This window comes from Neolamprologus brichardi, chromosome 7, assembly GCF_056152115.1.
Source record: "Neolamprologus brichardi isolate AB-2024 chromosome 7, ASM5615211v1, whole genome shotgun sequence".
Classification (NCBI taxonomy): Eukaryota; Metazoa; Chordata; class Actinopteri; order Cichliformes; family Cichlidae; genus Neolamprologus; species Neolamprologus brichardi.
Window position 1 is genome coordinate 26,509,776 of NC_142110.1, and position 14,493 is coordinate 26,524,268.

The 14,493-nt window shown below is 38.4% G+C and overlaps 1 protein-coding gene across 1 annotated transcript in view; it reads left to right on the forward strand.

Annotated features, from left to right (window-relative positions):
• Nucleotides 1-5,593: 5,593 nt before the first annotated feature.
• The window catches only part of zc3h18 (zinc finger CCCH-type containing 18), a 50,891-nt gene continuing 41,991 nt past the window's right edge, over nucleotides 5,594-14,493 (forward strand). The window contains exons 1-3 of the mRNA XM_035913893.2: nucleotides 5,594-6,038; nucleotides 6,649-7,604; nucleotides 12,010-12,094. Coding sequence (XP_035769786.2) covers nucleotides 6,690-7,604; nucleotides 12,010-12,094 — 1,000 coding nt within the window. The 5' untranslated portion in view covers nucleotides 5,594-6,038; nucleotides 6,649-6,689. The remainder of the gene's footprint in view (nucleotides 6,039-6,648; nucleotides 7,605-12,009; nucleotides 12,095-14,493) is intronic.

Sequence of the window (14,493 nt, forward strand, 5' to 3'; positions counted from 1 at the left end):
ACAGGAAGTAACACACATTGAGACCCAGACTAAGACGCATGAACTTGACAAAGAGACCAGAGCTACACAGAGACATGACTGACTGGGGAGACACAAAGGGATACAAACATGGAGACAACCACTGTGATTACCACAGGAGACACTGAGTTAGTGGGGACAGGTTAATTGGAAACACTAAATTGCCCATAGGTGTGAATGGGTGAGTGAATGGGACTGCAATTGGTTGTCTCTGTCTGTGTGTTAGCCCTGCGACAGACTGGCGACCTGTTCAGGGTGTACCCTGCCTCTCACCCTAAGATAACTGGAATAGGCTCCAGCTCCCCCCGCAACCTTGAAAATAAAAATAAATAAATAAAATTTTATCTATATAGCACCTCTTTATACAGAATCACAAAGTACTGCACGTAAGATAACAAGTCATAAAAGATAAAACAAACAATATAAAACGATAAGCGGAAATGAATGATTGGATGGATGGACACTGAGGACAGGACACAGAGGTGACAGACAGGGCACCAAAAGGAACTAACATAATCAAAAAAGAAACCAAGCAATATGAATAAAAACAGATAAACAAGTAATAGGAAATCAGTACACAAAACCCTGAATATGATTTATCTCAAATGTCCAAAGAGAGAATCATAAGTCCAGAACAAAAACTCAAAAATACTTGGTCTGAGACGCAGGACTATGACAACTTTAACATCAACATGCAAGCATTCAGTTTTGTGCCATAACCAAGCTGCAATATTTGGTCAGTTTATAAAAAGTTGCAGTGACTGTGTGCAAGAACAACATTCATCCAATAACAATAACAAAAGGTTTGTGTGTTTGTAGCATTTTATGAATGACAAACAACATGTCTCAATAGTAAAATGTTGGGAAAAAAACAATTTTAATATAAAAAAGAGAGAAAGAGATTAGTGATATGAACAAAGCCATGCATTTTCAGTATATGTCTTTTGTTTAAAACTACTGACTGATTTACATTGTGTCTGTTGCATCAGCTGAAGCAGTTCAAGGCTGACAATTCCGATGTTGGTTTTGGCTCTGGGACCTTAGCACTGGATCAATCCATTGAGAGAACCATCGCTAACATTAAATGGGTTGAAGAGAACAAGAAGAATGTTCTGGACTGAAGCTAATGCCCAATGAAGAAGCTGTTTTTACTTTTTCATCATTCATTTAAAAATGAAAACAGAAGTTCGATCGACCTGAAAATTTTTGTGTGTTGTTGTGTTGTTGTGTCTGTATTGTTGTGTCTGGTGTTGCATTGATTTTTGCACACTTGCACTTTATGTAGTCCCGTGTGTATTTACTGTTATATGTAGCTCCATGGTCTTGGAAGAACTCATTTCACTGTGTACTGTATATGGTTAAAATGACATTAAAGCCCCTTGATTTGACTTGACTTGATGCTCTGGCTCCCTCGAGTGGTAGGTATAATAATTTCAGTAATGCAGTCAGTCGTCTTTTGTGAGGAAGAAAAACAGATCAGCTGCTGTCCTTTACTGATGTCTCCAAATTTTAAAATTTTTTAATGTCTATATGTTGTTAGGTAAAAATATTGTAATCAATGTATCCAATGCACATGAATAGCTATTTACAAATGCTTTTCACTTTTAGTTCACACAGCTTTCCAGCTGCTTCTTCCAGCTCAGCACACCAGACAGCTCTCTTGTCTGGTCTCTTCATCCTATTCAAATAGGGGATGAATGATTATACGATGGAGATCAGCCGTTGTGGTCTGCCTCCCTGACAGCACACCACTAAACCCTCCCTGCAGCTCCCTCTTTGCCTGCTGTACATTTTTACATTTGTGTAAAAATGTAGGTAGTGGAGTAATGTAAAAGTTGTCAGAAAAATAAATAGTAAAACAAAGTACAGATACCTGAAAATTCTACTCAAGTACAGTAGTAAAGTACTTTTTACCTCCCACTACTGACAGGCAACAAGGATGACTACCCCTGGAAAAGGTAAATACAGCGCCTCATCCACAAACACATGGAGAGAACCAAAGAGACGGAGAATGAAAAGATGAGACAGAAACTGGCAGTGGGCAATAAAAATAAAAAGACTGGGAAGCTGTGATAGTGCACCCCTTAATGGGAGCCTCCGGGGAACACACTGGGTTTGTAAGGAGGACACCTGTGGCTCATTGACCATAATCCAGAATGGCAGACCATGGGACCCAGATCTGAAAGCCAAGAGAACTGGACTAGACTGACTTAATCTAGGAAACGCGGATGCGTGGTGTGGTGGTCAGGGGGGTTACGATTAAGTTCGCAACAACGCCACCTAGGAGAATTTCACCCCTAGGAAATATAAAGATGAAGCGTTTAAACCAGGGGTGTCAAACTCCAGGCCTCGAGGGCCGGTGTCCTGCAGGTTTTAGATCTCACCCAGGGTCAACACACCTGAATCAAATGATCAGTTCATTACCAGGCTTCTGGAGAACTTCAAGACATGTTGAGGAGGTAATTTAGCCATTTAAATCAGCTGTCTTGGATCAAGGATACATCTAAAACCTGCAGGACACCGGCCCTCGAGGCCTGGAGTTTGACACCTGTGGTTTAAACTAAATAACCAAATGTCTGCACAGCTTCAAAAATGCACCACTGAAGCAGATTGGTTCCATTAAAATATTTAAATACCCTTATTCCTTCAATACAGATTTTAGAATAATAAAAATGACATAAAAGAATTATAAGCAATTGCAGCCTGGATAAAAGTTGACTGTAACACAGCCTATCAGCTGTAGTAATGTCCTAAAATAAATGTAAAAGAAATACTGAGCTGGACTTGCCAGTAGCTGAGGACCATGGAAAGAGAAGGAAGTACCTTGTGTGCAAACCAACCAGTTTTAGACCCAGAGTGCTGCAACATAGAGACTGTGGGAAAGGACCCACCACCAGGAAGGTCTCACAGCTACTGGCTTATCTTTAGTCACGAAAATAAAAAACAAGAATGTTAAAAATCACAAAACTATAATAAGACACTTGACATCAGACTCATACAAGAAAAACTACTAAAATCCACTCCAGGCATACAGTGTTAAAATGTCTTACACACACACGCTACAATAAAATACACAAGCCAAATAGTCATATACACACTCAACTGGTGAACTGTCGCCTGTGCCAGTGACTGTTGTTATAACAGGTAATCCTAGCTCAAACACACCATAAAGGAATTCCCATTTGGTGCCTTCTGTGGCCTTTGGAGCAAATCACTAAACAAGCTAGTAGAAATAAACAAATGATGCATGTAAAGTAGCAAGACACACGAGCAAGAAGTAACTGTGGCAAAACAACGCAGGCAAAACAGGAGGAGTATAAACAAGAGAGTCATTCCTCAAAGGACGGACCACAAAATAGTGGCTGCTGCACCTGCTGTGAATGCCTTCACAGCACTGATCATTTCACACACTTTTTTATCTCTATCCTACAACTGCTGGTTCAGCTTTTTAATTTCTTGATCCAGATTTTTGGCCAGATCACCCACTCAGCATCTCTTAGTAGTATGGTATCCTCTCCTCTCATTGTCATGAAAGCCTCGATCTCGCCCAATAAGAAAAAAAAAAAGCTTACGTCTGCTCAACACCGGACCTCCGTGTAACTTTTGCACAAATGGGTCTCACCCTTTTACTCCTTTGATTTTTTCCTTGTCCTCTTTTTTTGCCTTTTCGTCAAGTCTGTCTTCGTACGGACCTGCCGTGTTCTCCGTCGTTTTGTACATAACTGTTTTGGGGGCAAATAAAATGCAAGTAGGGATTAAAACCGCAGAATTAATGATTACCGGTGCTGGAAATAGTAGCGCTTGATGCAGTGCTTTGATTTTGTTGCCTCTAGTACCCACAATGCAATGCGCGAAATTCACGTGGTCTGTCAATCTCTATCAATGACTGTGGAAAACAGTCATTGATCTCTATTAAAGTCAATATAATACTTATTTGTAACCTACATCAACAATTATGTTATGATAAATTACATAATAACTACAACAGAAGACTTACCTTAGTGGAAATGCTTGGAGCAGACTAACATATGAGCTGGACTGTTCTGAAATATATATCTGGTCTTCGAACGGCTGCAAACCAGGCCATCCATCATGCCTGCTGATGAATGATGCAGTGATAGTTCGAACATTTAGGAAAGTTTGGGTGCACTTTGCCATGTGCAATAAATCTGGAGTGAGGTCCTGTCACCTCTGCTGCTCCATCAGTTGTTATAGAAACCAGTTTTTCAATGGATTTTTTTATCCCCAACAAGTACTGCTTCATTGCATTGTAAATGCCAACTTCCTTGGTTTTCAGTGGCAGCAACGTCAAAAATTCCTCCTTTGTAGAAAAGTCATCACCATGTGTGCACAGCTAGCTGTGCTGTATTACTGTAGTCCACAGACTCATCACACTGAAGTAAATACCAGGAGCACCTTTGCAGGTCCAAATCTAGCTTTCTGTCTGCATCTGCTGATTGTGTTCAAGCCAAGCTGAACATTAGCGATAGCAGAAAGAATCTCAGTCTTATTTTCTCAATGATTCTGCCATTGCCTCTTTAATGATCCCGACATTGATGAAGGGTTTTTTGTGCTTGGTGAGGATGTGCACCACTTTAAATTATGCCTCGGTTGATGTGCTAGCGTTCTTTGTCTGTTTAGATTGTTGTTTTTGGAGGATAGTTTTCAATTCTTTTACCTTTTCTTTGCAGAGGTTGCTTCCCACTGCAAAGTCCTGGGAAAGGTTTTTCAAGTTAGACGTTTCTGCCAATAAACAGACATTTTAAGTTTAATCAAACTAAAAGCAAATAATTTTTTTATAATCTACAAACGATTAGTTAGCTCAAACAAAGTGGCCTTTCTTGTTTAGACAGTTTATATTGGTTTGCCTATTGAACACAGCAACTCATTTAAGACTTATTTAAGATTTTCAAATTTATGCCACAAGTGCATCTACTAGGGGGCTGAGGGGTAGCACTGGCTGCCACCAGTATTAAGTATTAGGTTTTTCACTGAGCCACTCAACTTGCTGTGAGCTTAATGTGAGCTACTGTCTTCAAGGCAAAATAATAATAATAATAAAAAAAAACAATGATCAAGAATTATGTTAAAAAGTTTATTAACTGCAACAATCAACATGAAAGATAAAAATCTACTTTTATATAGTCACTGGTCATAATACTGATATTATTACTTTGTTGTTCTTTAGTGAACTAAAAAAAAGTTTTAAAAAGTCTTTGGATATGGAGAACTGAAATAAATGAAATTAGATGAGTTAACTCAAATAGTTAATTCAAAAAGAATTAGTGGTAAAACATTGTATCCATATTACAGTTATTGTCAACAGAGATGAGAGGTCACCAAGTGAATTGAAGAGAAAACATTATTCAAAAATAATACTTACATGGAACGACGTAACTGCTCCTCAAAAATGTCTTCCATGATTTCTAAGTAACTGGTTAAAAATCATGTATGTCTAACAACATTGTTAAAATATTACAGATATTCTCCGTTGGACCATACTGATCTCAGATCTGCCCTGATTAGCTTTCAGCGCGGTTCCAACCACACGGTTGTCGTATTTTGATGACGTTGAGGTAATGGCCGCTCTCGCTGGGCCGTGCAGGGTGTTTTATTTTCATCGCTACAGCGGCTAAAAATAAAACCGTCTAATATTTATTGCAGACTGTAAAAAGTTATATCCGCGAGAGAGTGCAGCTGAAAAGGTAGAGGCGTGGTCTTTATAGAGCTTCGTGTCGGCAAGGTGATTAAAAATGTGTTGTTAGCTCCTAGCACAGTGTACTTGCTCTTTTAGCTTAGCTTCAGGGGAGGCTACATTGTTAACCGTAAGACGGCCAAGTGTACTGGTGCGAACGCTTCGTACTAAATCGGTAGTGTCCACTTATTTGTACGGTTAAGCCAAGCGTTTATAAACGCTGAAGAAAACCATCCATAGGTTGGGGACACTTTACTCGTTATTAGGTTTGTCTTCGCGCCGCCAAGTTATGGGCCTTGTTGCGAACTAGCGCGACCCAGCCATTGTAAGTGTTTCCAGTGACATTATGCTACAGGGAAACCTGTAGTCTTTATAAACTTGAGCATGTTATCTAATTATGTATACACATGTAGTTGTACCATGGAGCAATATGGAGACTTATATACACCTAAAACTAAATGGTGGTTGTTAGTTAGCTTGTTATAGCTGACGTTTACTTTGCTGGTGAATTAGCAGCGCCGGAAACTATAATTTCATAAAACATATACTGCTGTGACCAACATATAGCTACGTCTTAATCTCAGGGAAGGTGTTGTCAAAGTTAATAGAAATTAGTTCTTTTCCGTCCTTTGTTTCAGCAATCACCAAATGAACAAAAACAAGTATTTAACGTTATGGTGTATGACAATTATATATTACTATAAAAGTTAACTACCATCTTTCTTTCAGTGGGTAGCAGAATTAACATATTTTTGTGGTGCATCATTTTAAATTTAATTTGTGATTTTAGACATTTTATTGGTTAATTGTGACTGTTTTTAATTGACTGTTTTTAAATCGATTAACAAAAGGCACGTAGCATTACATTAAACAGTAATTAATTGTTATCAGATTACTGGTGACATACCGTTGTCTTTTCTTTCTTTTTTTGACAGATTGCTTTTTTTGTTTTTGTTTTGCACCAGAGTGGATTCACATGGATACTCCTGAAAGCCCTACCCAGTCCCCTCAGTCTCCGGAGGAGGAGGAGAAGGGTCTTTCTGACAGTGAGTTGCTGGAGTCTCCTAATGAAGAGGAGGACAGGGTCATTTCAGACAGCGAGATCCTCAATGAAGAAGGGGACATAGAAGTGATGGAAAGCCATGGAAAACATGTGGAATTAGAGGAAGAGGAGGATGAGGTGGTGCCTGACTTTGTGTCGGAGCCAGAGGATGAGGAACCTTTTGGAGAAATGGGAGAGTTGGGACAGGATGATGAGAGCATTGTGCTTATGGAGGGGAATGAAGACAGTCCTCAGGTGGCGGAGGAGAGGGAAAGAAAGGAGGATGAGGAGAGAGTTGTTAGCACTCCATTATCCCCAGACTCTGAGCCAGAACATGTGAAGAGCCTTAGTGCTGGAAAAGATGGAGAAGACTGGAAGGAAGGATATGATGACTACATAAAAGCTGCCTCTGCAGAATGTGAGGTAGCTGAAGTGGATGATCAAGAGGAGGATTACAAAAACAAAGATGAAGAGGATGGAAGAATAAGAGATGAAGAGACAAGGAGAGCTGCTGCGCTAAGGGAAGTGAAGGATGACTCTGTGTCAGTTTCCCGGGAACTGGACGAACATGAGCTTGATTATGATGAGGAGGTCCCAGAGGAGCCTGGCATCCCTACACACGAGGAAGAAGATGAGGAAGACACAAAAGTAGAGGGAGATGAAGATGAGGAGGAAAGCGAGGACAAAAGCAGTAAAAAGGAGAAAAAATCAATCCTTCCACCATCTCCTAAACACAGCGAATCCAGGAGGACAGATGGGCCAAAAGGGCCAGAGAGGATACGCCAGGAATCCTTCAGAGACAAGAAGAAGGATGAGGATGATGGAGAAATTGATGAAGGAGAGATTGATGTAAGTTATTGTAGTTCTATTGGTAGTAGTGCTGCCTGATTTGCTGAGTGCAGGTAAATCGTAAAAATCCCTTGTGTTTGAAAATAAGCCTTTAGTCAGGAAGCACTGCTACTGTGTTTTTGTTTTATTGACAAACCTTTGGAACAAATAGCCTTAAACATAAAGAGTGGTGTTAAATCTGAAGAAAAAAAAATCCAAGTGGACTGGACCTAATTTGGCTGGATGCTCTTTATGCTACTGCTGAGTGTGTTGAGTGTGTGTTACACTCTCGTAATAGGGAAATAAGAATATGAAGCCTTGTAGGCTTAACATTTTCAGAACTCAAAGGTTTCTTCTTTCTTTTTGTGTTTGAAGTCCATATTCTTCTCACGAGTCACGTTTTAGCATGCAAGTAAATGGTCTGTGTGAAGCGCAAAAGAGGGAAAACTAAAAAACGTCCAAATAGAGTTAGTATTTGATTAATAGTTGACTTATACATTCTTGCAAAACCTGAATAGAGCTGTGGATGAGAAAGCGCACAATACAAGTCCCTTTGCAATATAATACATATACTGATATTCGGCCCACCACTGATGCTTTAATGCAGGGGTGTCAAACTCAAATTCACAGTGGGCCAAAATTCAAAACTGGAACAAAGTTGGGGGCTAACGTTAATATTTATTGAAATATATTTATTCCTCCAGATTTAAGAATGAATCTTTTCTTATGGACTCAAACACATTTTGCTGAAAAACTGAATATGGAACAAGCAAAGCTTAATACTAAACAATATATATATATTAGCTGTATAATACCAGTAGGCCAGCTCTAATAGTAATTTGGTATGGCTTCGCGGGCCAAATGTAATTAGGCTGCGGGCCAAATTTGGCCCGCGGGCCAGAGTTTGAAACCTATGCTTTAATGTAATTCTGTTTTTTTTTTTTTTGTTTGTTTGTTTTTTTAAATCAAGTAGTTCTGAAAAGTTTTGCCGCTGTACACTATCACATTAGATTTTTAATCAGTCAAAATGTAGTTGAAGTACAGATTTTCAAATTTAATTCAAGGGGTTTTACACAAGTATTTCATTGGGATTGGGTGATATAGCCTCATAATTACATCACAATATTTCAAGAATATTTGTGATAACAATATTTACGATGCTAAGCAGAAATAATATTGTTATTGATACAATTTTTAAATTTAGTAGTGTTAGTATATAGTAAGTATAAAATAACGGCTTAACAACTTGAGCTGTACAAAACAAAAGCATCTTGGCCCTGTAAAACCTCTGCACAGATACGGTCAAATAACTAAAACTAGAAATATGTTTTCAGTTTTGAATGTTTTATAGACTAGTGTGAAAAAGTATTTTTCCCCCTTTCTGATTTTCTTATGTTTGTCACACTTAAATGTTTCCGATCATCAAACAAATGTAAATGCTTTACACAGATAACACAATTAAACACAAAATTACATTTCTAAATGAAGGGTTTTTTTTTTTTTTTTTGGGGGGGGGGGGGGGGGGGGGGTGAATACGTTTTCCCAGGAAATATCTCTATGATCCCCAAGGCTTTTGGCAAGATACTGCTAATTCTGCTCTTGGAGGACAGTGTTTGGCCTTGTGTTTATGACCTCAAGATGAAGCACAATTGGCTTTTGCATCAATACAATGATCTAAAACACACCAGCAAGTTCACCTTTGAATGGCTTAAGAAAAACAAAGTGAAAACTATGGAACGGCCTAATCAATGTCCTGATCTGAATCTTATCGAAATACTGTGGCATGACCTTTAAAAAGGTGGTTCCTGTTAAAAAATCCTCCAATTTGGTTGAATTACAACAATTCTGCAAAGATGAGTGGGTCAAAATTCCTCCACAGCCCTCCAAGATACTTATTCCCAATTATTGCAATGGATTTAGCAGCAATCACTTTTTCACACAGGGCCATGTAGGTTTGGATTTTTTCCCCCTTAATAATAAAAATCTTCATGTAGAAACTGAATTTCATGTTTACTTTTGTTATCTTTATCTAATATTTACATTTTTTGATGATCTGAACATTTAAGTGTGACTGACATATACAACAATAGAAAATCAGCAAGTGGGCAAAACACTTTTTCACACCACAGTATAGGCAGCCATAACAACTTCTGGACAACACATCTGCTCCACCATAGCCCTATGTGTATTGGTAGCCTGCTTCTGCCTTAAGTGGTGAAAAAGGTTTTGCTTTCAACTTTAGTGTTTTGGTTTAGTTCTTTTTTTTGGGGGGGGGGGGGTTGGGTTCTTGTTCTCTGACATGCCTAGGCATGTCTTGTTGTGCGCACTACAGAATGTAAACACAAGGGTTTTAAGGGTGTGAATTTTTAATTCGGTCATATTAGAATTAGGTCATAGTAACTGGTACCAGGTACCTTTTTTTGGTATTTACTCAGCCGGGGTTCCAAGCAATCGGAGCAAGTACTAAAATGTGACGTCATTAGATTGCATGCCACCTATTGGTTGGTTAGTGGCATCACTCAATGAGTCATGAGAGCGTCTCATTCACGAAAGTCAAAACCATTATTTTTGAAACCCGGCAACAAGGGAAATGGCTACACAAAAACAACGTCATGTTCCCCGAGTCTGACCAAAAAAAAAAAACCCACAGACCAAGCACCAAGTATATTGTTTTCTCAGCGTCCATCTTTGTTGTAGCATTCGTGTCGCATGTTAATTATATCACAGGATGCTGTGCACTGTTGCTATGATGACGAGCATGCACATAAGATAGTACTGAAATATAATGGAAAACCAGTCGAGTCGTCATGAGTTGATCTGAGTAGGTTTTGATGGAAAATTGGCTTTGATGTTTCAAAACAACCAAGTTCTAACATTGTTTGGAGTGAGCACTAGTACTGTCTCCAAATTGAAGGCAGCGTTTCATATAACGGGGATTGTTAGACATGTTGCGCAATGAGCATCCGAAGGACACATCATGAAGACATCAGGTGATTGCGCTTCTCGGTCTGTACACCTGACCTGACAAGAAAAAAAAATCAGTGTGTTGAAATGCAACTTGTCAGTGTACCTGATTCATAACGTATTCTACAAACCCCAACGTTACAGCTAACAGGTGGATTTTCCTGTTTCAGTTTAGCTAGCCAACAGCGAGGAGGCACTTACTGCCTAAAAGACAGAGCGTAAAAGTGGAAAGAATGTACTTGTGGGGCTTTTTTTAAACCTAAAATTGATTGCTGCAGCAAAGAGAAGTGAAAAAGTGGCCACCATTAGACGGCTTTTTAGTCTTAGTGTCCTCTTTTTCCCCACTGAGTTATCGGTTCTGTCAACAGACTGGGCTAACAAGTCTGTTAGTACCAACCAGCCAAGTGATGTCATGTTCTGCCTCTAGTGGAGAGGCAGAATGGGCACTAAAAGTCTTTATCTTATAACTGCCTGGATCAGCAGAATGTCACACACTAGTGATTGTTAGGGCTGGGTATTTTCACTGATTTCATTAACTGATTCAATTCTGATTCACAAGGCCCCGGTTCGATTCAATTCTGTTTTTGACTCAGTCAGAAATATTATAATTATGATAATTTATCTTGGATATGTACTTTTGAAAGAACCCTCTAAACCTTGTAAATAAAATATATTTATTTCCAAATTAGGAAAACGGATCCTAAAGCAGTTACAGTCATGGACTTATTATTTAATCCGTAAAGCCCCAGGGGGTTTTCTGGGGTTCCTGCTGGAAAATGACATGCCCAAAGTGAATTGACTATTTCTCTGCAATTACAAACTTGGTGTAAACCATCTAGGTATAAAAACAATGCTGACACTTGTGAGACTTCATCAGAGGTGTAAGCATCACAGCAGATGCCTTTGTGTCAAAGTAACTGAGGCTAAAACCCAGAAAAATATAAAGGAGTTTTTACTGGCCTGATCTTTTATAGCACATAACCCTCTTGAAAATATGCTGCAAAATTCAGAGTTCGCAGTGACGAAACCTGCATTTTTGGATTCTGTGATGAGATGTTGGCTTTCAGCACTCGTGCCATCGAGTGAACAAGCCGTGTGTTTACATCTTTGTGTAGAATCTGTCTATCTGCTCTTTAATTTTTTTCTCTTTTAGCTCTTTGGTGGTTGTTGAAATAGTTTTGTGAGCTTTTAGCTGAGATTCTGATATTTCTGGCAAAATACATTAATTTAAAAAAATTGATTGCAGGATTTGATCGATATCGGATTATTCAAATTAAATTTTGATTTAAATTGGGAAATCTTTTTTTTTTTAAACTCATCCCCAGTGATTGTTCCTCATTAGACATTTAAAATATTTTCTACTTTGCACTTGAAATACAAATAACACACACTTCACAACAATAGTCTGGATACAGTGATGTGTTGTGACGTGTCATGATTTGGCTTGTGTATGTGTATACAGGATGATGATCTGGAGGAGGGGGAGGTCAAAGATCCTTCAGACAGGAAGATCCGACCACGTCCCATCTGCAGGTTTTTCATTAAAGGTAGGTGGTGAACAGCAGATGAAGGGTCATAGTAAAGTATTTACCTTCATCCTTTTTACTTTTTCACGTGGGGCATATACATTGATATACAGTGGTCCCCTGCTATAACTGCTTCACCTTTTGCTGGTTTGCGGATTTTTTTTGGGTGCAATTTTGCGTGCTTTTTAAAATTATTTTTGCAGCACATTGTGTTCTGCGTCCTGATTGGCTGTAGACCACTGTCAATCAATCTTGTTCACATAAATCTTCGATTGCTAGCAGTGTGACTCTGAAGTGCTGTACTGTATGTTAGTAAGTTTTCTCCCAACAAACACAACAATGTCGACAAAACATTTTGCATCGTCAAAGGCAACCGCAGGTGCCTTTGGTTTCATTCTATAATACTGGACTTATTTTTCTACGAAGGTTTGAACTTTGAGAGTGTTTAAATAAGAGAGAAAAGCGAGAAAATGTTCATGCCTGTCTGAGAAAAGTGTATAAAGTGTGTAGTGTGGGGTTTAATAGCCTTAAAACATCTATAATAATTGTAAAAAATAAAGTTGGCTACTTCACGGATTTCACCTATCGCGGGTTATTTTTAGAATGTAAGTCCCACGATAAACGAGGGACCACTGTATTTGATAGCTTTTTTCCTCTAATAAATATTGTTTTAAAAATGACATTTTTTCTATTTACTTGGATTGTATTTATTTGGAATCATTTTCTAATATCAAAATTTGTTTGATCGGAAACATTTCTGTGTGAAAAATATGCAAAGAAAAAAAAATCTAAGAAATTTCAAAAGGGCAAATAGTTTTTCAAGGCACTGTATATAGCCACTGTGACTCAAAGCACGTTGAGGCTAACGCTAGGCTAAATTGGCTTCTTTCAAAATGTTAGAGAGCCCACCCACCATTTTAATCAGACTCTATCACTGAGTACTTTGGTAACAGTGGAAAGGAAAAACTCTGTTTTAACAAGAAGTTTTGAGCCTGAGCCTGTTTTAACCAGGCTCAGGGAGGTGCAGCCATCTGCCGCGATAGATTGGGGGTGACGGGAGGAAGATGAGACAAAAGACATGCTGTGGAAAAAAGTGAAAATACAGAGTCTAAACACGTTATGTGAAAAGGGGTGAGAAAAGGAGAAAAGCTCAATGCATCATGGGAAGCCCCCAGCAGCCTATGTTTATTGGAGCATAACTAAAGGTGGATTCAGGGTCATCTGATTCAGCCCTACCTGTATGATTTGTCAGAACAGAAAGTCTTAAGCCTAATCTTAAAAGTAGAGAGGGTGTTTTTTTCCTGAATCCAAACTGGGACCTTTTTTCCATAGAAGAGGACCCTAAAAGTTGAAGGTTTCTGCCTCCCATAGTACTTTTAAATATCCACAAGTAAGTCAGCAGTCTGAGGATGAAGTTTTCATTGGTGTGATAGTGTACTATAAGAAAACAAATTTTACTTTAAACCATATAGTCCCTAAAATTGCACTGGTATACTCATTCAATATTTTTCTTCTACTTTGAATACAAAAACCATCTGTTGCACACAGAGGTTTTTCATGAATGATAATACTGCCACAGTAAGTCTCTTTCTTTGTTCAATACCAGATCTTTAACAAACAAAAGATCATACCAACAAAAAATGATATCAAGCAAGAATTCACGAGACAAAATTTAATATAAAACAACTGACATTATAAAAGTGCTTTTGTGTACTTAAAATGTATAACAATTGCAAAATAAAAAATGTGATGACTTCAAATTACAGAAACAACAGTCTAGACAGTGACTATAAAAACGACTGACCAAGAACAGTCACAGTTATCACAGCTGGTTCATGCAGAGTTTTAAACCCTCTTTATTTAGCAGTGGATGACTTTTCAGCTGGTGGACTAAATTCGTGGTGGTGCTGATGATGCACTTGCAGTACGCAGGAGGAAAAAACTCACAGTAAATTACATGCAGACGGCTTGATATTGCCATGGCAGTTTATACTCTATGGTTATGATAAAGCCATCATAACCATCATACATGGAAAACTCACAATACATTGAATATATTCGAGATATATATATATATGTCGCCCACCCCTAATTTGTAACCTCACTAAAGGTTTGTGTACTGTGATAAGTTCTTACTGAAACTCTCCAAATAAATCTTTACTCGGCAGATGATCAGTTTAACAACTACTCTTTCAAGAATTTTTGAGAGAAAAGGAAGATTGGAGATTGGCCTTTAATTAGCTAAGACAGTTGGGTTAAGAGATGGCTTTTTAAGTAACGGTTTAATTACTGCCAGCTTGAAGGCCTGTGTTACGTAGCCAATTAATAGAGATAGGTTGATCATATTTAAGATTAAAGCATTAATGAATGTTAGGACTTCAATGTATGATTATATACAGCTACGTACAATACTAGTGAAA